At 56.5% G+C, this 24,308-nt stretch overlaps 9 protein-coding genes across 9 annotated transcripts; 6 read left to right on the forward strand and 3 right to left on the reverse strand.

Annotated features, from left to right (window-relative positions):
* The first annotated feature begins 1,750 nt into the window (after positions 1 to 1,750).
* B0I36DRAFT_20983 (uncharacterized protein) lies at positions 1,751 to 2,856 on the forward strand. Its single transcript, XM_046148889.1, has one exon. The coding sequence runs from the start codon at positions 2,039 to 2,041 to the stop codon at positions 2,633 to 2,635; it is 597 nt and encodes a 198-aa protein (XP_046019313.1). The 5' UTR covers positions 1,751 to 2,038; the 3' UTR covers positions 2,636 to 2,856.
* A 1,531-nt stretch (positions 2,857 to 4,387) lies between these two features.
* B0I36DRAFT_371534 (heterotrimeric G-protein beta subunit) lies at positions 4,388 to 5,903 on the forward strand (the record flags this gene model as incomplete). Its single annotated transcript, XM_046160019.1, has 5 exons — positions 4,388 to 4,517; positions 4,749 to 5,467; positions 5,544 to 5,633; positions 5,701 to 5,820; positions 5,883 to 5,903. 5 exons carry the CDS (start codon positions 4,388 to 4,390, stop codon positions 5,901 to 5,903), a joined length of 1,080 nt encoding a protein of 359 aa, XP_046019314.1.
* Positions 5,904 to 6,666: 763 nt separating this feature from the next.
* On the forward strand, positions 6,667 to 9,063 carry B0I36DRAFT_312459 (uncharacterized protein). Its single transcript, XM_046152511.1, has 4 exons — positions 6,667 to 7,087; positions 7,260 to 7,402; positions 7,771 to 8,608; positions 8,712 to 9,063. The coding sequence occupies exons 1-4, from the start codon at positions 7,028 to 7,030 to the stop codon at positions 8,877 to 8,879; spliced, it is 1,209 nt and encodes a 402-aa protein (XP_046019315.1). The 5' UTR covers positions 6,667 to 7,027; the 3' UTR covers positions 8,880 to 9,063.
* Positions 9,034 to 11,836, reverse strand: B0I36DRAFT_419990 (uncharacterized protein). Its single transcript, XM_046162145.1, has 4 exons — positions 11,386 to 11,836; positions 10,681 to 11,261; positions 9,494 to 10,612; positions 9,034 to 9,392 (listed from the first exon to the last, which is right to left on the reverse strand). The coding sequence occupies exons 1-4, from the start codon at positions 11,602 to 11,604 to the stop codon at positions 9,278 to 9,280; spliced, it is 2,034 nt and encodes a 677-aa protein (XP_046019316.1). The 5' UTR covers positions 11,605 to 11,836; the 3' UTR covers positions 9,034 to 9,277.
* Positions 11,837 to 14,147: 2,311 nt separating this feature from the next.
* B0I36DRAFT_419991 (uncharacterized protein) lies at positions 14,148 to 14,825 on the forward strand (the record flags this gene model as incomplete). The annotated part of the gene is made up of 2 exons (XM_046162146.1): positions 14,148 to 14,324; positions 14,671 to 14,825. Coding segments are annotated over 2 exons (256 nt in total), but the record flags the coding sequence as incomplete, so codon positions are not given.
* On the forward strand, positions 14,793 to 16,748 carry B0I36DRAFT_371540 (pyridoxal phosphate-dependent transferase; the record flags this gene model as incomplete). The annotated part of the gene is given in 3 exon segments (XM_046160020.1): positions 14,793 to 14,825; positions 14,844 to 15,089; positions 15,105 to 16,748. The coding sequence occupies 3 exon segments, from the start codon at positions 14,793 to 14,795 to the stop codon at positions 16,746 to 16,748; spliced, it is 1,923 nt and encodes a 640-aa protein (XP_046019318.1).
* A 1,047-nt stretch (positions 16,749 to 17,795) lies between these two features.
* B0I36DRAFT_21060 (U1 small nuclear ribonucleoprotein of 70kDa MW N terminal-domain-containing protein) lies at positions 17,796 to 19,974 on the reverse strand. The gene is made up of 5 exons (XM_046148906.1): positions 19,461 to 19,974; positions 19,211 to 19,338; positions 19,043 to 19,148; positions 18,429 to 18,833; positions 17,796 to 18,259 (listed from the first exon to the last, which is right to left on the reverse strand). Exons 1-5 carry the CDS (start codon positions 19,720 to 19,722, stop codon positions 17,937 to 17,939), a joined length of 1,224 nt encoding a protein of 407 aa, XP_046019319.1. The 5' UTR covers positions 19,723 to 19,974; the 3' UTR covers positions 17,796 to 17,936.
* A 275-nt stretch (positions 19,975 to 20,249) lies between these two features.
* Positions 20,250 to 21,445, forward strand: B0I36DRAFT_312472 (thioredoxin-like protein). The gene is made up of 3 exons (XM_046152512.1): positions 20,250 to 20,480; positions 20,570 to 20,652; positions 20,754 to 21,445. Exons 1-3 carry the CDS (start codon positions 20,442 to 20,444, stop codon positions 21,043 to 21,045), a joined length of 414 nt encoding a protein of 137 aa, XP_046019320.1. The 5' UTR covers positions 20,250 to 20,441; the 3' UTR covers positions 21,046 to 21,445.
* On the reverse strand, positions 21,446 to 22,908 carry B0I36DRAFT_312474 (triosephosphate isomerase). Its single transcript, XM_046152513.1, has 4 exons — positions 22,683 to 22,908; positions 22,517 to 22,587; positions 21,823 to 22,428; positions 21,446 to 21,744 (listed from the first exon to the last, which is right to left on the reverse strand). The coding sequence occupies exons 1-4, from the start codon at positions 22,718 to 22,720 to the stop codon at positions 21,716 to 21,718; spliced, it is 744 nt and encodes a 247-aa protein (XP_046019321.1). The 5' UTR covers positions 22,721 to 22,908; the 3' UTR covers positions 21,446 to 21,715.
* Between the last annotated feature and the right edge of the window lie 1,400 nt (positions 22,909 to 24,308).

Below are 24,308 nucleotides of genomic sequence, written 5' to 3' on the forward strand. Positions count from 1 at the left end.
GGCTCCTCAGGGATGTGCTACATCACCTGCTTCCTAACCGGCTGATAGCAAAAGGAATTCTAACTCAAGCTCTTCTTCAATGTCCGCGAGAGCCAGCAATCATTCTCGCAAGTTCTGGCTGCTCTACTCACCTCACAATAAGAACATTAGGAGCTCATGGTTGATTGCCCAGCTCGCGACGACTTGTTTCACAAAGATAACAATGTCCCACCATCTCAAATGGCCTTCTCTGAAGGACTGGGTTCATGCACACGTCCATTTTCAATCGTCCACACAGATTTGTCGGGTCTACCCAGCGCCATCAGACATTGCCATCGCGCATGCAATTACTTGTTGGCAGAGCTACGCCGTTGACTTCTTCATATGGGCATTTCTCCACGGCGTAGAGTCGCCGCGAGCCTATTCATGCCATTTCCTGTCAACGACCATGACACCTACTGAGAGAAAGGCTGAAGACTGAACGTCGATACCAGCGCCCGGTACAAATCCGGGCAGCCGTACCAAATCTGCGTCAGATATATGTTTCGAGCCGTCAAATGGTATAGAAGTTGGAGACAAGTGTAGTGTCATATTGAGCTCGCCACCAACAACGACAAAATTACCATTGCGGATCTCGCAGAGCTGGGTTGACATGAGGGCGGAAGTTCAAGTTGGTGCAATCTCCAAACTGTCGGACGGTGGGGCCGAATGCAACATGGCCTGGTGTAGAATGCGACGCTGTGCCGCCTGATCGAATAGGGAATGACGTGCCAGCCCCTTTCCCCAGGGATCCAGGAACAACACATTGCCGTGGCGTCGGAGTGCTGAATGCTGCTCCAGATCCTCATGCACAGAAAGGGACCCTGAGTTCTGCGCGACTGTTGGGCCGCTTTGTGTCTCGGTGGACAGTATGACTGGCTCGTGAAGCAAGCAGCGAATGTATGTCCCTGTGCGGAGTGTCTGATTGATTGGAGAGCTGGCCATCCTGAGAAATGGCCGACAGGTGCCCTCGAGCCCGTCGGCGGTGCAGCTCATCTCTGGCGAGGGCCGGCTCGAGGCGCGAATTCCTAAGCAGACAATTAAGACTGTTCAAGGGACAAAGTCAGGACGGCCTGTGCTGCTAGGCGCCCGAGTAGGAAGGTGCCGAGGATACCGAGGTGGTGAATTGCAGAATTGACACGGAGCAATCTGCTTTTGACGGGGCGGCCAAGTGGGCTACGTCGCTTGCATGGGTTCGCGACTACTTCTCCTCCTCCGTCTCGGGCGAACTGGGTCTTTGACGCCCGGGGCTTGGAGAATAAAGGCTCTCTGTGCTGAGCGGAGAGCCAATCATTCAGACTGGAGGACGATAGTCTCGGAGGTCTTTCTCACTCTGAGCTAGGGTTGCCATATTCGGGTTTCAAGACGATCGCCCGGGCGGGAGATGCCTCGCCACGGTCATCGACCAGGGTTCGTGTTCCGTGATTTGATCCTGGCGGTCGTCGGGGCTTCTGGAAGTCGAGAACTTCTCATGAAGCACCAGGCTGTCTTCACACCGTGACGCGAAGCTGTACCGTTTGCATCACCCAACGTCAAACCAGTCTCGATTGAGATGCTCGATAATGCGAAGCCGTGGTATCTTGGCCAGCTGCAGTTGGGTCTTGGAACGTAGCAGCAGGAAAAGTATTGTGTTCAACCAAGTCGAGCACATGACATGGCCCGCAAGGATTAGGGAAAGTGCCAGATGCCCTAAGGTACTTATCTGCACTACTCAAGGAACGCCCTTGTTGTAGGCAAGAACGTGCAAGCTATCCAGAGCTTTGGCTAGGGGCGCACGAAACATGACCAAACGTTAATGGCCAGCCATCGCTGGTTATATGGCACTGCTTTCCCAGCAGCATTTGTCGACTCAGCCGACATCTGGATACAACGCTCCTGCACCGGTGTCGAGAGACATTTGATGAGTCCCGCCCACTTGCGACGATTCCGATAGATAATCTCGGTTGTGCCCCTCCCAGAGGCGCCAGACTTGGAGCCCTTGGCGACCGCTCGTGGGGCCATTCAATGCCATGGGCCCGAGATGCCCTCACTATTTGCACGACGGCAAGTCCTAGCAGGATCGCCCCCTGGGCAACGGGCTCCACCCCCGTTCGTCTCAATTTCCAAGGCGTCTGGGGTCCACCATCCAACAACAAAGTCAGGGGGGCCACCCCATCCCATCCCAGCTCACCTCACCCCTGGACCATGTCCTGAACGATCAACGCGGCGACAACTTCACAGAAAGCTGCAGAGTGTGTCGTGCCGGGCCCGCATGAGTCGACATCCAAGCCTGAGCGAGTTGGCTGCGTCGCTCCGGAATACTTGTTCAAAGGTCCTCACAACCGCCCGCCGTCTCAAGGCCAATGCTCATGGGTACAGTGAGTGCCTGCCGCGTGTTGCAGCCCTCGGTGCTGAGATGAATGACTCGAGGCCCAATATTTGTGCCTGTGGCTTTGGACAGGTCAAAAGGGCACGCTACATCCATAGCACTCACCGACCAAGCGTCCGCACCCACTCCACTTGGCTGCGTACGCTACCTAGATCGGCAATGTCGCGAACGGGCGGCAGCGACGAGTGCCTCGCCAGGCGGTTTGCCCATGATGACAGTCGCGGCTCAGAGACGAATGCGGGCGACTGAGTGGTCTTTGATGTCATGAGGAGGCCGTGCTGCAAAGGACGATGCAGCCTTGAGTCCCGCTTCGAGACACGGCTTCTAGATAGAGTTTACGTTCTCCATTCCAGCAGACGAATGGCCCCCCAATAGATGCGGGATACTGACGCCACAGTCAAGATCTGGACCCCCAGATGCCGAGCCCTGCTCTGCACGGCGCAAGAGGAGCGGCAGTGCAAGTGCTGACCTTCAATTCTGTAGTAAGCAGAATCTAATGTCGAGGAATGGACAATGACATCCTTGCCGTGTGGTCTTGGTCGGCACTTGATGGCAGGAGGCCCGACACGACCAGCTGTGGGCGCGAGCTCGAGCCCATCCAATTACGAGATCTGAGCACACGGGCATCGGAGGCTAATGGCTGTCTCTGCCACAGTTCTCCACCGTTTCCAGCGAGATTCGACACTACTCCCTAAGTGGGTGATGGCACCACCATGCTCAGAGAACCTGGCTGATGCCCAGACCACCCCCCCAGAGTGCAGATCCGGAAGCTCACCAGCTGGACTGCAAGCTGGCGCAAGCGCAGCCAACTAGCGTGCCAACTGTCAACAGCATCTCGAGATGTGCATGCCCGACCATGAGGCTGTCGTTGACGGGGCTCCTGATATGTCCGCCTTTCACTAGCCGTGCAGCCTAGTGGGCGCCGCCCGGTGCGAGGAGCTTCGGACGAGCCTGGCACCAGCAGGTCGAATAACCGATAGGCAGATATGGCCATTATGAGAGGCAATTGCTGAGTATTGCGCGGCGCTGCGGTTGGGATCCAGTGGAAATCGAGCATTAACAGAACCAGCCAGCATTGCTTTTGTTGCCGCAAATGATTGTGCGGAGACAAGACATGCTCCTCAGACTCGACGTGGTGATGCCCTCGTTGTGGATGGAGATTTGTGCGGTGCTGCTTTGCCTGGGACGAGGAGCTGCACAGGCCGGTCCATTGGCCATTGTGCGACGGGCGACAGGGTCGCTATGGGATGGGACTTAGTAAGTCGGTGGCCTGGGTGGTCCAGAGATGGCATCACGATGCTCATGTGTTGTAAAAGTTGATGCTGGGCAGGGTCACGAGAAGCTGTCGGGCTGGCTTTCGAGTCGCCGCAGAGGGCGCGGCCCCTGGACACCCCGGTCGGATCCCCCTGGAGAGGAGAGGCCAGGGGCTCCCTGCGTGCGCTCTGCCCTCTCGACTACCCTGCATCCCGGCCTTGCCTGGGAGGTCAAGGGCCTCTGCGGTACTAGCTACAGTAGCACCGCTTCTCTTGTGTGCTGGGCTGGGAGCTCTGCCCTGCTCTGCTCTGCTCTGGTGTGTGCTGTGCCTGAGCGAGAGAGAGAGCTTACCTGCCGGCTGCTGCTGCTCTCCACCCACCCCCGTCGGCTGCGCTCCAGCTAACCTCTGCTGGCCCGTCCCTTTTCCCTCCCTCCTCCCTTCCCTCGCCTCAGTCCGTCCTCTCCACACTCTGGTCAAGCAGCAGCCCGTCCAGTCTCAACTGCCAATCCAGCCTGCCCGGCTTCCTCTGGCAAGCGACGAGAGCACGACTCCCACGACGACGACTCCGCCAACGACGACTACGAGGCCACGCCTGCCCAGTCGCTTCTTCTCCTAGTCTCTCACTCTCCTTTTTCCATCCACGTCCGCCCTCGTCTCGACTCGCCAGAGACGCACCTCGTCGTCGCGCCCCCTTTTCTTCTTCCCCAGACGCGAATCTTCCAGTCCACGCCGTCCAGCCGTCAGCCATGGACTCCTCAAGGCAGAACGAGGTGTCGCCCGAGGCGATGCAGGCGCGCATCCAGCAGGCGCGTCGCGAGGCAGAGACCCTCAAGGACCGGATCAAGCGCAAGAAGGATGAGCTTGCCGACACGACTCGTGAGTTTCCCCAGGCCATTGACAGCTAACCACCCTGCGTCAATTGGCGTCGCATGTCTCCTCATCATCGCTTGCATCAATGCCGTGCTTTTTGCGCCTGCACGCTGCATTGACCAAGTGCGTTGTTGGGACGCATCGACTCGCGTTGCGAGCATTCGCTACTCCATTGCGAAAACCACTTGCCCTCCCCGACCAAGCACCAGTAAACTGACCTGTTTGCCTTCTCTGCAGTGCGCAATGTGGCATCGCAGTCCCATGAGCCCATACCCAAGAATCAGTTGATGAAGACCAAGAGAACCCTCAAGGGCCATCTCGCCAAGATTTACGCCATGCACTGGTCGACCGACCGGAGGCATCTGGTTTCCGCCTCGCAAGATGGCAAGCTTATCATCTGGGACGCGTACACGACAAACAAGGTGCACGCCATTCCTCTGCGGTCGTCCTGGGTCATGACCTGTGCGTATGCCCCGAGCGGCAACTACGTCGCGTGCGGTGGTCTCGACAACATCTGCTCCATCTACAACCTCAACCAGAACAGAGAAGGCCCCACCCGTGTCGCTCGTGAGCTTTCTGGCCACGCCGGCTACCTCTCCTGCTGTCGCTTCATCAACGACCGGAGCATCCTGACCTCGTCCGGCGATATGACCTGTATGAAGTGGGATATCGAGACCGGCACCAAGGTCATGGAGTTTGCCGACCACCTCGGCGATGTCATGAGCATTAGCCTGAACCCGACCAACCAGAACACCTTCATCTCGGGCGCCTGCGATGCCTTCGCCAAGCTTTGGGATATCCGTGCCGGCAAGGCCGTCCAGACCTTCGCTGGCCACGAGTCCGACATCAACGCCATCCAGTTCTTCCCCGACGGCCACTCTTTTGTTACTGGCTCGGATGATGCTACCTGCCGTCTCTTCGATATCCGTGCTGATCGCGAGCTCAACCTTTACGGCGTAAGTTTTTTTCCCCCCCTGCCTTCCAGTCGCCATCTTGGGCCGTGCATACAAGGGTGCTAACCAGTATTTACAGTCCGAGTCCATTCTCTGCGGTATCACTTCCGTCGCCACCTCCGTCTCAGGACGTCTCTTGTTTGCCGGCTACGACGACTTTGAGTGCAAGGTATGTGGAAACAGCTATCACCATTACGAGTCTCGTTAGTTGCCGTACGACTAACCCGAGTATCTAGGTCTGGGATATCACACGGGGAGAGAAGGTCGGCGCTCTCGTTGGCCACGAGAACAGGGTCAGCTGCTTGGGTGTGAGCAACGACGGCATCAGCTTGTGCACGGGTTCTTGGGATTCAGTGGTAAGTCTTCGCTGCGCAACCACAATCGCCCTTGTTGAAGGCTATTGCTAACGATGTCCTAGCTGAAAATCTGGGCGTACTAACCTGCCCACTGGGACGATACGCCATGGCCATTTGCGCAATGACCATTTCCGGACACTCGAGCTTGACCCCAGACCTTAATCATCATGTGGACTGGGCTTGCTGCCCTGTACTCGACGGGACGTTATTACAAGCACCACCAAGCAACGCGCGATGTCTGTTTTCAATACCATAAGCAGCCATGTCCGCACGGCCCGACTACGACACGACGACACCATCCGCTGCCGATGGACTATACCCAAATATTTGACCCGTTCTAATAATGGACCCACAACCGGCGGCTTTTGCCCTCTATTTTATTTTCTTATTTAGTTTTGGAGACCAGCCTCAGCTTTGTTGTAGATCTCTGCGCAGTCGCCAACGCGGGTCTTTGCACCGGCGAGGCTGGTAAGGTGGTTGTAGGAGCGGCCTGCCAGGACACGACCCTTGGCGTCAGGATGTGTTATATAGATGGAAGCTCAGAGATTGTGGCGAAGGGGTCGTGTCTGGCAGGAGATGTTGGTTTTTCTACACATGCAGAGCCGCGGGCATGGGAGGGATCAAAAGTCGTAGGTCGGGGCGATGAGGGGGCAGGGCAAATGTAGCGTGCACTTATTCCTGCTGGGGGGGCATTCCAGGCTTTGTTCATTACTACCTCTTTTCTTTTATCCAGTCAATGTCTTTCCCGTTGCGTCGAAAAGAGAAAAATATATGTCTTGATGTCGATTGGGCTCTATTGTCAGACTTCCCCAAAGAATGCTTATTGGAGGCACTTTCGTGGTGATAACCCGAGGGTTCTGCATATGGCACCGTTCAAGCACTGTCTAGTGCACTGTCCGATCCTCATCTCCCAATCGCCCGTCGGAACGGAAGTCCGCGCCGGCACCGGCCGCCAGCCCGTCCGCTTGCGAGCTTCTCGCTTTGTGTCACCAAAGGGAACAGAATCGGAAAGCTACAACAACACAAATCATCTCCTTTTACGACCGTGGCGACAAATCTTGAGAAAGTCAAGATATCAGCCCTCAGCACATGACAGACGACGGGTGCGAGCAGTTTCCTATCCGAGTCTTTTAGTAACACTGCCGCCGGGCACAATTCTGCCTGGAGGAAGCAAGGACCGTGAGGGGGAAGGAAAGGAGGAGGAGCCATGGCGACGACGACGACAGGAGACGACGTGCTGGACTTTCGGGCGATGCCCAAAATCGAGGTATGTTCCCGGTCAGCAGTATCTCGGATTGTACACGTTCCGTTTCTGTCTGGTCAAAGCACCTACCAGCGTGTAGAGAAACAGTCTGGCGAACGTGTGCGCACGATAGCAGGAGTGCCGAGTTTTAGACTAATTGTCGATGGCGTATGTTTCCTGCGGGTTTCAAAAACAGCTCCACGCTCATCTCACTGGTAGCATTACGCGGCGGTGCCTGCACGAGATATGGCGCGACAAGAGGGCTAAGGGAGAGGCAGAGGACCTGGAGGATCCGCTGGTGGTTATGCCTGAAGGGAGGCACGATCATGATCTGACGAGGTAAGCCGTTTGTTATCCTTGCTTACCCTTTCTTTTCTATTTCTGTTTCGGGCTTGGTCCCCCCCCCCCCGTTTGTTGTCTTTTCTATTGAACACTGAGAGGTGAGCTCGGTGGGTTTGGGTGGTTGTTTGCGCAACCTTTGTTTGCCCTTGTCCAGTGACTTGCGGCGTCGCCTTTATCTTTTGCGACTCGCGAGTTCTGCCCGACGGAGAATAACGAGAAGAGCTCAACCAAAAAAAAACACCCCATTGTTCCTCCCCTCATCTTGCCCCCAAATCACAACCAAGGGGTTGTAAGATTTTGGGATTTCTCAAGGCCAAAGTACAAGTAGCTGACGACGGCTCCCTTTTTTCTCCCCCACCTCAAAGCTTCTTCCCTCTCTTCTCATCCTACATATACCGCCTGATCAACGACTTGCCGTCCCTGCGGCGCTCGACTAAACAGGTCGTCCACGACTTCGCCGCCGACGGCGTCGTGTACCTCGAGCTGCGGACCACCCCGCGCGGCATACCCGCCGCGGGGCTGGACAAGGCGGGCTATGTGCGCGCGGTGCTGGAGGCGATTGCCGAGGCGGAGAGCGAGGGTGCCGCTGCTGCTTCTGCCGGCGGAGATGGAGGAGGAGGGGAGGGAGGAGCCACCACCACCACCACCACCACCAGAGGCAGTGGAATTCGAGTCAGGCTGATTTTGTCCGTCGACCGGCGGAACTCTGTCGACGAGGCGTGGGAGGTGCTGAACCTGGCGAGGACGTTCATGGCAGGAGGAGAAGGAGCAGGTGGTGAAAAAGCAGGTGGTGTCGTAGGTCTCGATCTCTGCGGCGACACGGCCGCGCGGTGCGGGCAGATCGCCATGTTCACCCCCGTCATGCACGCGGCCCGCGAGGCCGGGCTGCAGCTCACCATCCACTTTGCCGAGGCGGCGAGCACGGGCACCGACGAGGAGCTGCAGACCATCCTGGACTGGCGGCCCTCGAGGCTGGGCCACGTCATCCACGTGCCGGACCGGATCAAGGAGCAGCTAATCGCGTATGGCAGAGGTGGCGGCGAGGGCGAGGGCGAGGGCGAGGGCGGCCGACGGGGCCAGCCTATCGGTCTGGAGCTTTGCCTCAGCTCGAACGTCCAGCTCAAGATGATTGTCGGCAGCTTTGACGTGCATCACTTTGGGGAGTGGTGGAGGGTCCAGAATGGCCCGGTCATTATGCCATGCGTGAGTTCTTGTCCTTTCCCCCCCTTTTGCTCCGGTCTACTGTGTTCCAAGTGAGAGCCTTCTTACTGACAGCCCTTCTTTTTGTTCTTGGAATATTGTGTAGACCGACGATGTGGGCGTCTTTGAAAGTCCCCTCTCCAACGAGTGGCGTCTTGTCCAGCAGTACTTTGAACTCACCCGGGATGACATTACCCTCCTTGGGCGCAAGACCATCGACGTCATCTTTGGCGGAGAGGCGGACAAGGAGCGGCTGAGAGAGATCATGTGGTGACCGGTTTTGCGTCTGTGTTTTCGTTCAGGTGCATTAACGAGGCATTCGGATACCCATTGCACCTCCCAAGGACATTTGTAGTAGGGGTAGCAAGGTGGATGAGCAATAGGAATAGACATAGACCACTCACACGAATTACTGGCCGTCCGCCTTTGGATGGGAATGAGTATGATTATCGACGGCAGATCGTGCAGAGGCCTCATGCAGCGAATGACACGGCGCCAGCGGGCAGTGATTACCGCCAGCCTCGGAATTCAACCACTCACAGGAGTTGCAATACGTTGTCTATTAACTTGGCCTAAACCGAGCCATCTATCATTTTGTCTCCCAGACCATGCAGAAAAGAATGAACCCTCGCACAATAGGGTCTATGGCTGTCCCGGTTCCCTTGCAAATGCTTAAGACTGTGAGGCGGCCCAAGATTCGAACCACGCCAGTGCTTCTGGGTTCGCCACACTGGCATTTGTCTTGATCTTGATGCCTGAGATGATCTGCTTCACGGCGACCTCGATCCTATTACGAACCCAAGTTAGCGTTTCGAAACAAAAGCACTGTGTATAGCACGTGCGCGCTAATCGTGCCTACTCCTTCATCGACAGGTGGGGGCGACTTACTTCTTGCCATTCCCCGTCTTGGGGATTCCAGCTGGACCACACTCCTCAACAACTCCAGGGACGTGACGTGGACTGAGTTCCTTCCTGATGACGGTCTTGAGGCGGGTGCGCAGGTCATCCGAGAATTGGACATCTTCACGCATCACTACAAAGAGACATACTGTCTCGTCCCGATCGGTCTCCCGCCGCCTGCCGACGCACACCGCATCCTCGACTTCACTAGCAAAGAAACGCGTGAGGATGTTGTAGATCTCCGCACTGCCGAACCTGACACCCGAGGGCTTCAGCACGCCGTCGCTGCGCCCGAGCATAGTCAGGCCGCCCGTCTGTGGGTCAATGCGGACGAAATCGCCGTGATGCCAAATCCCCTCAAACCTGTCAAAGTAGCTCGACTTGTACTTCTCGTCGCCATTTGCGCCCCAGAATGTCAGGGGCTGGCAGGGGAAGGGCTTTGTGCAGACCAGCTCGCCGTCCTCTCCAGGCGTGGGCTCGCCTGTAATGGCATCGGCCACACCAATTGCCATGCCCAGGCCGGCGCACTGGATCTCGCCCACACGGACAGGCAGCAGGGGGCAAGGGGCGCCGAACAGAGAAATTATGTCGGTGCCTCCAGTGATGGATCCCAAGTTGATGTGTGATGGGAATGCCTCGTAGATGTACGAGAATGTAGACGGCGGAAGTGGTGAGGCGGTTGAGTATATAGCTTGTAGATGTGACAGATCATAGTTCTCCATCGGTTTGACATTGTTTGCCTCGAGCGTCGTCAAGTAGGCTGCCGATGTTCCGAAATGGGTGATCTTGAGCTGCTCGATGAGCTTGGGCATTGACAGGAACCCGTTGGGCCTGAAAGGGCTGCCAGAATAGAGCACAAGGGACGAGCCGCAGGCCAATGCAGAAGCGGCAAAGTGCCACATCATCCAACTAACGGTGCTGAAGTATAGCATTCGCGAGCTTGAGTCCATATCGCAGTGGAGGTGGTGCTCTTTCTTGTGCTGGAGCAGGGTGCCGGCAACGGTATGCACAATGGCCTTGGGCAGGCCAGTCGTGCCACTCGAGTACAGTACATAGAGAGGATGCGAAGGTGGCAGCTGCTCGAACTGCAGCTTCTCGGGCCCGGAACTGGAAGATCAATCAGTCCATCCGCATGACGATGGCGGGTACGGTATTTTTCAAGGATGCTGCCGTACCTCTTCAGAAAAGCCTCGTACTCGACTGCCTTGACGCCTTTGCTCTCCAGTACGTCCAAATCCAAGGGCACCGAAATGTTGTTTATGACCACAACCGTCTTGAGCCCTTTCGTGACAAGCACATCCACAATCTCTGCTGTCTTTGCTGTACTCGACCACTCCTTGCCGTTATACACCATGCCATTGTCCGCAAAGAGCACCTTGGGCTCGATCTGGGCGAGCCGGTCCAGAACCGCACTCACTCCCGTGTCTGGGCTGATGCCTGTCCAGATGGCACCAATGGACGTGGCTGCAAGCATGGCAACCATGGCTTCGACGTGGTTTGAGACAAAGCAGGCCACGACGTCCTTGGGCTTCAGACCGGACGCTCTCAGCACGTTTGAGCACTGCCGAACGGCCTCTCTGAGCTCGGCCCAGGTCGTTTCCCGCGGACGATCCTCCAGTTCGGTCGCAGTGATGACAGCCACGCCAGAGTCGGAAACTTCTGCCTTTGCTGGAAAGAGCAGGTTCTCAGCAAAGTTGAGCCGGGCCCCGGCAAAGAAATCTGGCCGTGGATACATTGCCGCATTGGCAGGTAGAACCTATAGACTCATCAGCATACTGAACCGAGACAGAGATGACGGCCTACGGAAGCGATATATCGGGGCACGTGTGGCTTATTGTGTGCAAGTCAGGAGGATGGTCCGGGACACTACATATACTGACTTCCGTGTAAGGTTGAGAGGCTTTGATGCCGCAGAAGTGCCACACCTGGTCCCAAAAGTCTGCAATGTTGTCGACAGACCATTTGTAAAGGCCCGGATAGTCGTTGATATCGAGTGTGTACTTGTCCCTGACGGATTCGAGGAACTTGTACATGTGTGTCGAGGTCGGGTCTGGATGTCTCCAGAGCTCGGCCGCCGGGGCCTTGACAGTAGCAGCCATGATGTCTTTACAGCGATCAGAGCCGAAGCCTGCAGTGTTGGGAATTTTGGGGAAATGTCGCGTGGACGAAGATTCAAGAGGGGTGCATGCGGGGGAGGAGACATGGAATAAGGGGTCTGGGGAAGACGGTGCCGGTCGGCTCCAACTGGGCGGCGATTGCTGCCGTCGAGGCGACCATCGGCGGGTCGTCGCTGCCACAACGGCGTGTTGGGACGTCTTTTGTGGGCATCGGCGCAGCGGAGGGCCGTCGTGGTCCCGAGTTGCCCTGCCGAGACCTCTGGACCTGCTGCCCCGAAGTAAGCCGCCTCTGCCCACCCAGCAACCCTTCCTTCGCACATCCAGACCGCCGGCCCGGGGACAATCGAGTCTCGGTCAGAGGAGCATGTCGCCTCAAGGTGCGGGATGCCACTCGCTCTGGCGTGAGCAGGCAATTGCCAGCTTCTCCCAACACTCCCTCCATACACCACGACACGATCTACGCCGGCTATTCCTTCTGGAAGATAATTATGACGGATTCAATAGACCTCCAGGCAAGCGTCACATCAGCCTCGGTGCGGCTCAAGTCCGCCCCGCTCCATACAGGAATGGTAGCTTAGGGAAAGAAAACTCGATGCGCGGAAGTTGGGCCGAACCGAGCCGTCGCAACCCCAGCTGAGCAGAACTGGTTGGGCTGTTGAAGTCATTACGATAGTCCTAAGAAGCACTAGAATATGTCAAATCAGATGTGAGACCGGTTCCAAGAAAAGAGGTGAGCCAATTCAACCCCGCCAGGATGATGGACGATTTGTACTGTGTAATGCACGTCTATTTCATGCTTGTTGTTCAAGGATCTTATCCTCCGCCCACCAGGCAGCCATTTAGGTCAGCATGGTCCAACCCATCTGCCAAGCCACAATGAAGCCCAGGGCAGTGCTGCCGACAGGTCAGGTCTCCCCCACCTTGCTCCAATGGCAGGGTGGGGGATTTGATATCGCTCAAGTCTCGTTGAGCTTGAACACCACGATGTACGGCGAATACGTTCATAGTCAAAGTGTTTTGGTGCAGCATATCAAAAACCTTGGAAGCTGACTGGCCAGATAGGAGTGGTAGCACCACGAAAAGCGAGGGAGCACAGCATAATAGCTGTCGGGCGTGGGACGATTACCTCGCGCTAAAGTTATCGGGCGAGACACAAACTGTGCCGCGCTCATTTCGGGGAGCTGTGGCGGGCGGATACCAACATCGTGACTTTGCTGCTAGACGAGACGGATGGGCCAAGGCCCAGGGTTTGATACTGCCGCAGCGGTTTCTGCAGGGACCCTTGCATGGAGCTGTCCAGCCAGGCCTGTCGGGACCGGAGGACAAGTGCTGTATGACCCCTGCTTGAAGTGGCAATGAAGCGAACCCTCCGGACGATCTCCAGTCTTCTTCTGCTTCTTGGGAGCGTTTCTCTTGGCTGAAGAGTAATCCGGCCTCGCCAGTGCTGTGGAGTGCGCCAGGTCGATCAGGCTCCGACGCGAGAAAGGGAACTTGGTGCACGGATGAACAGAGGAGCTCGAAGCATACGAGATTAAATGAGGCGGCATAAATGCTTGGGCGCCAATTAGCAACTACTGGCAGACCAGGCTCAGGGGCTTTAGGGGGCAGGTGGAGCCATCACCAGAGCCTTGCAGTCCAAGCCCTCGGCAATTAGCAGGGCTTCTGCAGCCTCGCCTGCTCGGACTGGCGGGCAAGAGGGTTTTCGCCAGTTTGTCGCCTGGTTTTGGCTTTTGCCCGATTCTCGGATGGGCCGGGAGTGCTGGAGCACGCCTGCGGGCTGCTGGCAAAACCCGAAAGCTGGAGAGCGGCCTTTTCGAGCACCCTCGGCGACCAATCAAGAGTGGTATTCGGGCACATTGCGCGGATGGGCCGGCGTGGGCATGCAGTCGTTCGTGGACTTAATCAGTGCATCGTGCATCTGGGGCATGCCGGTGGTGACGCACTGCATGTGGACGCAGCCAAGCAGGCAGGAATGGTCCTGGGGAAGTGTAGTCGAGTGCAGGAGTAGCAGCAGCAGTAGTGTCCAGCTAGATACCTGAGCCATGACGGCGTCGAGGGCATAATCGGCAGGGCAACCGCCGGCGCGAGTGTGGTCGTAAAGTGCCACTGGCATCATCATCGTCACCACAATCATTGTCGATGGCGCCCATTGTCCTTGGCGGTGCCTTGGGCTGAGCCCAGGGGAGAGGCAGCTAGCGCCAGATGGCGGGAGCCATGGCGGGCCAGCTAGGCTGCAAGCGGGAGCGTGCCAGGGCCTGTCGTCACCCTGCACACTTGACCTCAGTTAGAGGTATCTACAGCAGCTTGTCAGCAAGGCCCATGCTCTGCCACGCCCGCCGTACCTTGCACCAGCCAGCCCAGCCCAGCCCGGGGCCCTGGCCGGTGCCACTCCACGGCCTCCCTTTCCCATCCCGCCGATCCCATCATTTCCCACTGCGCGCCGGCAAGCTCCATCCATCGACCCATATCACGGCGGCCTCTGGCTCCAGTCCTCCCCACTCTTCCCTCTCCTGCTCCGACTTTTATCTCTGCTCCCCTTCTTCGCCGCTGCTCCTCTTCCTCCTTTCTGCTCCTGTCTGGTCCGTCCGTCCCTGCTTGGCCCCCTCTTCGCAAGGTCTTCGACAAGTATCCGGCGTCGTGTGCTCCTTCCTGCATCCCCTGAGCTGTGCCTTTGCGTGGCAGTCTCGTCCACTCCTTAGCACGTAAGTTTTGGGTCTGTTCTTCGTGTCCTGTCTTGGGTCTCGGGTCACTACTTGGTGCTGGCTTCGCACTTGCGCCCCAAGCCACGCCTCTCTGGCGTCGTGTGGTGCGCCGTGGAGCAGCGCCTCGTAGGGACGCGACGCCCGTCCCTGCACTCCCCTTTCAGAACAATGCGTTGCACCAAATACCCCCCAACACGCTCGAGATACTCAGAGCCGCTCTCACCGCTTCTGGCCACATCCATATGCAGTGGCATTCATTCAAGCCGGCTTAGCGTAGAGCGGACCTGCTACCGTCACCAACAACCCGCTCATGTACCCCCAGACTGACATCCAGCTCCATTGATAGACAAGCGCCTACATACAGCCAGCTTGGAAGTATTCACCAGCAACGTCGAGCATCTCCTGCTCGATCAACTCGCTGCTAGACCACCTAATTCGCCCTAATTGCCGACGTCCTGCCTCGAAGACATGCCCCGAAGCATCAAGAATCCTTTCACCAACGTCGCTTCCCCCCTGCAGTCTGAAAAGCCTGCTGCTGAACAGAGACGGCCATCACAATCCAAAGGCAACCGTCTCAGCCAATTCTTCTCCTCCTCGCCAAAGTCAAAGGAGCAGCAGTACGCCCCGATGCCTGCTCAAACCGAGGGCCAAAAGGCTTCCGCCTTTGGTCTCCCCAGCATCTCCCTCTCCTCCGACGCAAATGCCGACGAGTCCTCCATGACTCTGTTCCAGCCCCTCTCATCCGAGGATGTGTCTCGCCAGAAGGTCCTCGACGCCCAGTTCGCCCCTCTTCTGAGCCAGAAGCACAGATACGTCAGCAAGCACCACGGAGAGCCTCTCACCGCTCCCGTCATTGACGAGCCTCCCTACTACTACGTTCTCACCACCTACATCAGCTACCTGCTCCTGATTGCTCTCGGCCACATTAGAGACTTCTTTGGAAAGCGCTTCAGCAAGAAATCGCTCTACCAGACCATCAAGGCCGTCAATGGCTATGCTCCGCTCACCGATGACTTCGACAGCTTCTACACCCGCCGTCTGAAGATGAGAATCGATGATGTATTCGGAAGGGCTACGACCGGAGTCCCCGGCCGCTTCATCAATTTGATGGACCGTGTCTCTGATGACTTCAACAGCTCTTACCGCTACCTTGGTACCACCACTGAGACCCTCAACATGAGCTCGTACAACTATCTTGGTTTTGCTCAGTCTGAAGGTCCCTGCGCCGATGCCGTTGAGGATTGCGTCCGCCGTTACGGTCTTAGTGCCTGCAGTCCTGCTGCCGATGGCGGCAACTCTGATCTCCTGGTCGAGGTTGAGCGCGAGATTGCCGCTTTTGTCGGCAAGCCTGCTGCCATGGTCTTCTCCATGGGTTTCGTCACGAACGCCGGTGCTTTCCCTGCTCTCGTGTCCAAAGGCTGCCTCATTCTGTCCGACGAGCTGAACCATGCCTCGATCCGTCGCGGTGCCCGTCTTTCTGGTGCTGTTATTCGCTCATTCAAGCACAACGACATGATCGACCTGGAGAAGAAGCTGCGCGAGGCCATTGCTCAGGGCCAGCCCCGCACGCACCGTCCCTGGAAGAAGATTCTCGTTGCTGTCGAGGGATTGTACTCCATGGAGGGTACCATGGTCGACCTGCCAGGCGTGCTGAACCTCAAGGATACCTACAAGTTCTACCTCTACCTCGATGAGGCTCACAGTGTCGGTGCTCTTGGCCCCAAGGGCCGTGGCGTGTGTGACTACTTCGGCATTGATCCCAGCCGCGTTGATATCCTCATGGGCACTCTCACCAAATCCTTCGGTGCCAACGGTGGCTACCTTGCTGCCGAGCAGGCCATCATCGACAAGGTTCGCAGCACCAACGCCGCGACTCTTCTTGGTGAGACTCCTACTCCCGCTGTGCTCATGCAGATCTCTTCGTCCCTGAGAGTCATCACCGGCGAGCTTTGCCCTGGCCAGGGCGAGGAGCGCCTGCAGCGTATCGCCTTCAACTCGCGGTATCTCCGTCTTGGGCTCAAGCGTCTTGGACTTATTGTCTACGGACACGACGACTCTCCGATTATCCCCGTTACTCTGTACAACCCTGCCAAGATCCCCGCTTTCAGCCACGAGATGCTCAAGCGCAAGATCTCTGTTGTAGTCGTTGGCTACCCTGCGACACCACTCATCAGCTCTCGTGCCCGCTTCTGCGTCTCCTCGGCCCACAACAAGGAGGACATGGACCGTCTCCTTGCGGCTTGCGACGAGGTTGGTGACATCCTACAGCTCAAGTTCTCTACTGGCATTGCTGGCGGGCTCAAGCCTGCGGCCAGCGAGAAGGAGAGGCAGCAGCGCCGGGAGGGCATCATGGAGCCGCCGAGATGGACTCTGGAGGAAGTCCTCGCCAGTGGCGAGGATGACGCCAATGTCAAGCTCCAATAGACGACAAGTTCTCACTGCTCGCGCACATCATTGAACTCATTGCATAGACGGCGTTTTCAGTCAAATCGATTTTGGTACTATTATTAGAAACATGTCAACTAGGGCGCCTCGGAGTTGGTAATCATGACGACGAAGTGGTCGGCTAATGTGTATGGGACATGAGGGAGGGTCCAATGAGGTCTTAGCCCGCACTCGCTTCAGCATATCTGCAACATTATTCAATTCTTCAAGGCGGCTGGCACTGGAACCACAGTGCTTCGGAGCTGGACAAGACAATTTCTCCATCTTGCATGGTCAAAGGACCTCAAGATTAGCCATAGATATACCCCTTAGACACTAGGTCAAACCAAGCGCCGTCCGTATGATCGGCTTTTGAAGAATTCTGTACCACGACGTGGATGTTCACTCTGCGATTTCCGTGCTTGTTCTCAAGGCGGCCTGCATTGCAAGCCAAGCGCTGTGCTAGTCATAAGTTCAAGGTCGCGCGACAGACGGCCGCGCTGACCTCTGTCTCAACAAAGAACGTGTCACTTTTCCCGCGCAGCAAGTGCCTGAAAACCAATCACACAAACGAAATTATTTGAGATTACCAGACGGCCTATGCAAGAGGATGGCTGAACACGCGATTAAAATAATCTCGCTGTATGCAACTACGGATACTTCTTTTTTTTGTTCTCTCTCTCTCGTGCTTGGGGCTTTAAAAAGGAACATTTTTACACGCGCGACTGCTCTGGCTTTAGTACAAAAAGATGACTTTTGTCCCCTTCTTACCTCCAGCCTTACCTCTCCACAAAGGGAGCAACAAGAATGACAGGAGCTAGAAAGTGAGTTTTCTCCCCCAGTGGGTCGACACCGGAAGACAAATACGTTTTTTTGGGGGGGCGGGCATGGACCTGGAGCGCTCATATATGAGATACGAGGGCAAAGTCTTTTGTCGTGGTGTTTTGCACGGATGAGGAACCGTACTAGGTAGGATTCTATTTATACACAGGCGGGCGAGCGCGTGCGCGGATGCTGGAAACGTGGATCTCGAACTCCGCGCAAAGTCAGGTTTGCTGGTATGGGCAGGCGCGATGTATTTTGAAAGAGTTGATGGCGGGGTGGCGGTGATCGTGATCAAAGAAAGGTCTGGCGTGTGTGACTGTTCCTGCAAGATATGTGTTGACACATCGCTTACCATGACATACATCATCGTTCGTTGCAGGAAGTCTGATCGATGAGAGTCATCTGGCCGATCTCTTCATGTTTCGTGAGGCCCTTACCCATGCTTACCCTTGTGGTAATTAGGGAGGAAATGGCGACCTGGAACAACGCGTAGAATGGTGTAATGTGGAAGACGAAAGTATACCAGATACCCACCAGTGCGAGCGCGAAATCCATGAAGAGAATCCGATCACAGGCTTGATCAGTAACGACGCAGTTTACGTGGGTCTTCGTACCCTCCGTCGTAGCCGCGCTTCCGGTTGTCGTCTTCCCGTGATCGGTCTTGGTCGCGGTAGTCTCGTCCACCTCTGTCGCCACGCTCTCTGACTGGTTCGTTGTTGGCACCGCTGCGCTGGCGGTCACGGTCACCGAACCTACCGCCATCACGGTAACCACCACCCGATCTGTCGTCATATGAGCGGCTACCACCACGAGAATCGTACCCACCACCGCCGCCGCCGCCGCCACCACCGTAACGGTCGCGCTCACGGTCACGATCTCCGTAGCCACCACCACGAGCACCGGACCCGGGTCCTGACGGCGCGTTCGGAGGCGCGAAGCCATTAGAGCCACCGAAACCACGATCGCGACCCATGCCACCACCACCGCCACCACGGAAACCACGATCACCTCCACGGAAGCCGCCTCCACGGCCACGGCCGCCACCAAAGCCGCCCCGGAAACCATCGCGACCGCCGCCAAAGCCACCACCAAAGCCGCCAGGGCCGGTGGGACGAGCAGCAGCAGCCTTGGTGTAGCCGCGGCCGCCAAGGCCGCCTCCGAAACGACGTGGCTTCCAGCCTTTCACAGTCCGGCCACGCTCAACGTCGACCTTGATGCGTCTGTCCTTGATGCGAATTCCGTCACAACCATCTAGAGCAGCTGAATCAGATGCGCGGCAATGCGCTAGTGTCAGTACTTTGCTTACCCAGTTGCATACCTTGAACCATGACCGGGAAGAGGATGGGAGGGGATGAGAGAGGCAAGCTTGAGGGCCAGATCTCGGTGAGGGACATGGTGTATAACGAAAGCACTCGGGCGTGCCGGGAGCACGGCGGACGGTTTTGGAACTAAATCACTGGCGGCTTTACCTCTCATGTCTTTCTCACGCTCGAACACGACGAATGCGTATCCGCGGTGCGGCTTCTTCTTCTTGTTGGGCTTCTCATTTGCGTGGGTATCGGTTACGATCCGGATCTGCTCAATGGCGTCAGTAGCGTGCATGACAATGAGTGGGAGTTGATCAAGTTGCTACTGACACGCTCAATGGGGCCGAATCGGCCAAACTCGCGCTCCAAGTCGTGCTCGTTGGCGTCGTAGCTCAGACGCGCGACAATCAGCGTCTTGAAAGCGTCACCACGAATATTAGGGTCATCGCTCGGGTTGTCTAAAACGCAGCGCACAGATATTAGTAACATTCGGGGTTGAGATTGAGGGGAGAGAGAGAAAGAAAGGAGGAGTTCGTTCTGTTCATCTTCGCTCCACCACCACGTCGGGGAGGAGACTCACGCTTCATGGAGCCCTCCTTGATGTCCGTCTCGTGCTTCTCGACCTTTTCGCGCTTCTTGCGGTCGCGAGCCTGCAGCCAGCTCTCAGTGGGGGTGTAGTTGTCGGTCTCCTTGTACGCGGTGAGCGCAGGCAGGAACTCGGCGAGGCCCGTGATCTTGGCTGTCTTGCGCTGCGCTGGCGCGACATCGATCGGCTGGACCCATCGTAGGGGCGGGCGCGGCGCGAAGAGCGCGAGGAGGTTGGGAGGGAGCTTGTCCGTCATGACCGGAGGACAGAGAGCCGAGACCGCGTGCGAGGTTGTTGATCAGCCGTGATTGATGATGCGAGCCGTGGTTGTCGCGACGAGTTGTTCCAGGGACGCGGGACAGCTGGCAGCCTTGATGGACCGGAGATCAAAGGGTTGAAAGGAACGAAACGAAGGGAAGGGAATGCAGGACTACAGATTCAACGCAGGCGCGGCGGCGAGCGATGGGTTGTGCTCTGTGGTGGTGCCCGTGCTCGTGTTGATCTGGTGCGAACAGACTTGAGAGAGAGAGAGCTTCCTGAATTCTGCCTGCTCCAACTTGCGCGACGGCAGCCTGCGCACGCTGCACCTGTGGAGTGCAGGGGTCAAATTGGCTCCTTACTGCGTAACTGAGCTGCTGCTAATGAGCGTGCATGTGCTGTTAGTACTGTGCCCGGGGCTGGCCACTTTGGAGGAGCCAATGAAACACACTTTCTGTGCTTCGTATATACTACCTGCCCTTGTGCCCCAGCTTCTGAGCACTCAGAAGTAGCAGTACCTAGCAGAGACCACCCTGTGCTCCGCAACGACCTCTGGGAAAAGTTCGTGATATCTGCCAGCTCGACCCCGTCAAGTCGACTCCGAGCCGTCCAGCGCCGATAAGCCGGCAAGCCTCATCAGCAACCCAGGAACCCCGACGCCAACTCGCGACGGGAAGGAGAGTCAACCATCGCCCTCCTCCAACACAGCCCGCCACAATGACGATCCGGGCGCTCGAGAAGGTCTCCGTCGGCCAGGTACGCCCAAGCTTCCCCTGCTTTGCGCGCCCCGCGATAGACCGGAACTTGACAGTCGTGATCGCTAACAAGAACGGCACAACGCGCAGAACGGCCTCGGCGCCTTCATCCTCCAGTGCAAGCGTATCGATGTGCACTTCTGTGACCACGCCGGTAGTTCGAGGGGCATGAAGTGAGTCTTGTTCTTCTCCAGCAGACCTCGGAGAAGGTCGTCTGCCTCGAACGCAGCCCGGCCAATTCTCGCTAACAACGCTTGTTTCCGAATCGTTACAGCGCCTTCATAAAATCACAACTCCCCAAGTTCGCCACCGCCCACCCTCAGATCGAGTTCGCCGTCTCGCCGCGGCCGCGCAAGCACCCCGTCCTGGTCGGACACTATGTCAACGGCAACTCAAAGTCCATTTGCGTCAAGAACATGGACAGCCTGCAGATCCTCAACAAGGTCGCCCTCCTCCGCGACGCGAGCGGCGACAAGGTCAAGAAGACCAACAAGGCCGTCACGAGCATCAACGAGTCCGTCAGAGGCGTGTGGTCGCCATACCACGGCACCGGTATGCGGGTGTAAGCTGGGAGGTCGGGGCGGGAACGAAGCAGAAAGACAGGGAGGGAGAGGGAAAGAGAAACAAATATTCGGAGAGTGGATTTGCATATTATCCAGGGAAGAATCCGATGAGCACAGCAGATATGTCACTTGTCACGATGCCTGGGCATAACCCCCAGCAATCCCAATATGCGGTTGGTGAGCAGTGGAGGACGCTCGAAGCCGACGAAAGACCCGCCTCGAGAAATTCATGGGCCAAAGAAGGTCCCCAGAGTATCGGAAACGAATTTGGCCGGGACGGGAAGGCATGCTCTTCGAAGCACTGTACACCATAGACTGAGGGCCGGGGCAATCTGCCGGTCGCGAACTCATTGTACCATAGATGTGCCTGTAGCATTGAAATCAGGATCAAAATCCAAACAACCTCAGCACGTACTAATGAAACAAAAGTCATGATAATGTCCTTTTGCAGCAAAAAGAGCCTAGTTTTACTTCTTTCAATTTTTGTACCTGCATCTCCGCTCTAAGGACAGTTATAATGGGCGAAGACACGTAGTAGTGTGACACGAGAATCCAGTCTCTCTGCATGTCCGCCGCGTTCCGACCCTTCACCCTTTTACAGCTTCTCTTGTGGCCTACAAGGTTTAGTCACGAAGGACGGGGACTCAAGTTGCACTGGCGTGATGTAAATCGCTTACAACTTGCAGTTAATGATGTCGACGACTAAATCACAACAAAGTTAGCCATCATTGCCGCAATATCGCACTTATCATCAGCGCGTGTGTAATGACGCAAACTTACAGGCAGGCTTCAAGCTAGCACCACCGACAAGGAAACCGTCAATGTCCTGCTGCTTGCTGAGCTCGGTGCAGTTCTTCTCGCTGACACTGCCGCCGTAGAGAATGCGAGTCTCGTCGGCAACCTTGTCCGAGACGTTCTCCTTGAGCCACTTGCGGATGGAGGCGTGGACCTCCTGAGCCTGCTCGGTGGTGGCGACCTTGCCGGTGCCGATGGCCCAGATGGGCTCGTAGGCGATGACAATCTTGGACCAGTCCGAGACCTCGGCCTTGAGGGCGGCGAGCTGAGCGGTGATGACAGAGAGGGTGCTGCCGGACTCGCGCTGCTCGAGAGACTCGCCGCAGCACCAGATGACGCTGACGCCATTGTCGGTGGCGAACTTGGTCTTGGAGGCAACGGTCTGGTCGCTCTCGCCGAGAATGGTGCGGCGCTCCGAGTGACCAAGGATGGCCCAATCGATGTTGCTGTCGAGCAGCTGGGAGACGGAGATCTCGCCGGTAAAGGCGCCGTTGGGCTTGTTGAAGACGTTCTGCGCAGCGACACCAATCTCCTTGCGGAGTTGCTCGCGGACGAGGAGGAGATAGAGAGCGGGTGGGGAGACGACAACCTCTATAAGAGGGGAGGAGGAGGGGAGGGTTAGCACGTTTCTGAAACTGCTGTATTGTGTTGAGGGACATGTTCTTGGAGAGCTACGCACCAACGTTGCTGTCGAGCTGGGCCTTGTTGAGGTTGTCGACAATCTCCTTGATGGACGAGATGGTCCCGTTCCTGGATAGGGCAAAGAGGGAGTGTCAGCAAGATGTCGACTGCCGGAGACGCGAGAGCGAAGCACTGGAAAGGCCCGGATGGAGTGGCATACATACATCTTGAAGTTGCCGCCGACGAAGAACTTGCGAGCCATGTTGGTGGATTTGTCTTGAGTCGATTGTGTAGGAGTGGTCTGGGACTTTGCAGGATGCTGATTGCTGCGATACAAGAGTGCAGAGTGATCAATTGATGTAGAAGAGAAGAGGAGGGTTCCTGACTGGGAGGTCGTCCGAGAGAAGCTTCGGCAATGGACCGCGAGAAAGCGGAATGATGTGCCCCAAGGGTTGCTGCTGGTACAAAAAAAAAAAAAAAAAAAGTTGGGGCCCAGAATAATCCGGCCCAACCACCCCACCGACGCGAACGCGTCGCGCCACCTGCAAACCCTCCCTTCTTCAAAACCACCATTTCGAGCGCATTTTGAGGTTATCATGGATGATTTTGTTGCTGGAGTGTGCGCCGATAGGCTGCCGAAGCAGGATTTCACTCCTAAGAAGAAAGCAGCTATCTGCGCCGCCCATTTCGCAGGTGTAACGCACCGCCGCATTGCCGAGCTTACGCGGGCCTCCAAGTCAACAATCACCCGCATTATCTCGGACTGGAAAAACAACGGCAACCTAGCCAAATCGCCTCGGAATGGTCGCAATGGATTCACAAATGCCCAGAGAAGGCGCGTACTAACTATCGTCAAACGCAAGCGAAAAGCGACGTGGCCAGAGATCATACAAGCCATGCCCTTCCAGATCTCCAAGACATCTATAAAGCGCATCATTCACGAAGCTAAGCTACGTAAGTGGAAAGCTCAGAAGAGGATTCCGCTATCTAAAGAAGCACGAAGAGCTAGGCTTGCATTTGCAAGAGAGTGGCTACCAAAAGTCGACGAATTGCAGGAGGTACGTGTAAGTGAAGTTGGTGGGATTATCCTGACTTGATCTAGGTGATTTTCACGGATGAGTCGTCCTGCCAGAACTCCACGAACGCACCCGCGCAATGGGTATTCCGCTTCCCAAGCGAGAAATGGGACGACCAGTTCGTTAACCTTAAATCGCACGTTAAGGCGAACCTATCCATTATGGTTTGGGGTGCCATATACCTGAAGAACGGCGTGGGGTGCCGGTCAGAGTTGGTGATAATGCAGCGCGAACCGCAGCCAGATCCTAACAAGCGAAAGAAGGGCTATACGGCCTGGAGTTATCAGAAGGCATTACGCGATGGCTTCATCCCAATATACGACGATTGGCAGGTATTTCAGCAGGATAATGCAGCAATTCATTGCGCAGAGAGTACTATGGATTGGCTCGCCGTCAGGGGCATTGCGGTACTACCAGACTGGCCAGCACACTCGCCAGATCTCAACCCAATTGAGCACATTTGGGCCTCAATGAAGCGCCAGCTAGTAAAACTGTTTCCAAACATTATGGCCCTCAAAAGAAACGACGGTGATACCTCCCAATTTGAGGAGTGTTTGAAGTCGGCGTGGGCAGCAGTGCCGGAACGGCTGATCACAAAGGTCCTCACTACAATGGACCGTCGCCTTCGCGCAGTGGCCCGTGCGCGCGGAGGATACACCAAATATTGAAGCCGCCATCGCCAGCTTCAAAATGCAATAATTACTACTCGATTCTGACCTCGTTTGACGGTTCTGTGGCCTTTTGTCGTGTGCAAGTACTGTGCAGCCAATTTTG

Source organism: Microdochium trichocladiopsis (genome assembly GCF_020744255.1).
Source record: "Microdochium trichocladiopsis strain MPI-CAGE-CH-0230 chromosome Unknown B0I36scaffold_1, whole genome shotgun sequence".
NCBI lineage: Eukaryota > Fungi > Ascomycota > Sordariomycetes > Xylariales > Microdochiaceae > Microdochium > Microdochium trichocladiopsis.

Bases quoted from the DNA above. Each gene is read 5' to 3' on its own strand.
- B0I36DRAFT_312474 (XM_046152513.1), bottom strand. From the start codon at position 22,720: ATGGCTCGCAAGTTCTTCGTCGGCGGCAACTTCAAGAT. The intron at 22,429-22,516 runs GTGCGTAGCTCT...CCCCTCTTATAG, and splicing joins CCAGCTCGACAGCAACGTTG to AGGTTGTCGTCTCCCCACCC. The intron at 21,745-21,822 runs GTAAGTTTGCGT...GTTGTGATTTAG, and splicing joins TGCTAGCTTGAAGCCTGCCT to TCGTCGACATCATTAACTGC.
- B0I36DRAFT_312472 (XM_046152512.1), top strand. From the start codon at position 20,442: ATGACGATCCGGGCGCTCGAGAAGGTCTCCGTCGGCCAG. The intron at 20,481-20,569 runs GTACGCCCAAGC...CACAACGCGCAG, and splicing joins AGAAGGTCTCCGTCGGCCAG to AACGGCCTCGGCGCCTTCAT. The intron at 20,653-20,753 runs GTGAGTCTTGTT...GAATCGTTACAG, and splicing joins GGTAGTTCGAGGGGCATGAA to CGCCTTCATAAAATCACAAC.
- B0I36DRAFT_21060 (XM_046148906.1), bottom strand. From the start codon at position 19,722: ATGACGGACAAGCTCCCTCCCAACCTCCTCGCGCTCTTCGCGCCGCGC. The intron at 19,339-19,460 runs GTGAGTCTCCTC...GCTGCGTTTTAG, and splicing joins CAAGGAGGGCTCCATGAAGC to ACAACCCGAGCGATGACCCT. The intron at 18,834-19,042 runs GTAAAGCCGCCA...CATCTGATTCAG, and splicing joins GCGTGAGAAAGACATGAGAG to CTGCTCTAGATGGTTGTGAC.
- B0I36DRAFT_312459 (XM_046152511.1), top strand. From the start codon at position 7,028: ATGGCGACGACGACGACAGGAGACGACGTGCTGGACTTTCGGGCGATG. The intron at 7,088-7,259 runs GTATGTTCCCGG...TTTCAAAAACAG, and splicing joins GGGCGATGCCCAAAATCGAG to CTCCACGCTCATCTCACTGG. The intron at 7,403-7,770 runs GTAAGCCGTTTG...CCCACCTCAAAG, and splicing joins CACGATCATGATCTGACGAG to CTTCTTCCCTCTCTTCTCAT.
- B0I36DRAFT_419990 (XM_046162145.1), bottom strand. From the start codon at position 11,604: ATGGCTGCTACTGTCAAGGCCCCGGCGGCCGAGCTCTGGAGACATCCA. The intron at 10,613-10,680 runs GTACGGCAGCAT...TTGATCTTCCAG, and splicing joins TACGAGGCTTTTCTGAAGAG to TTCCGGGCCCGAGAAGCTGC. The intron at 9,393-9,493 runs GTAAGTCGCCCC...GGTTCGTAATAG, and splicing joins AAGACGGGGAATGGCAAGAA to GATCGAGGTCGCCGTGAAGC.
- B0I36DRAFT_20983 (XM_046148889.1), top strand. From the start codon at position 2,039: ATGCCCTCACTATTTGCACGACGGCAAGTCCTAGCAGGATCGCCCCCT.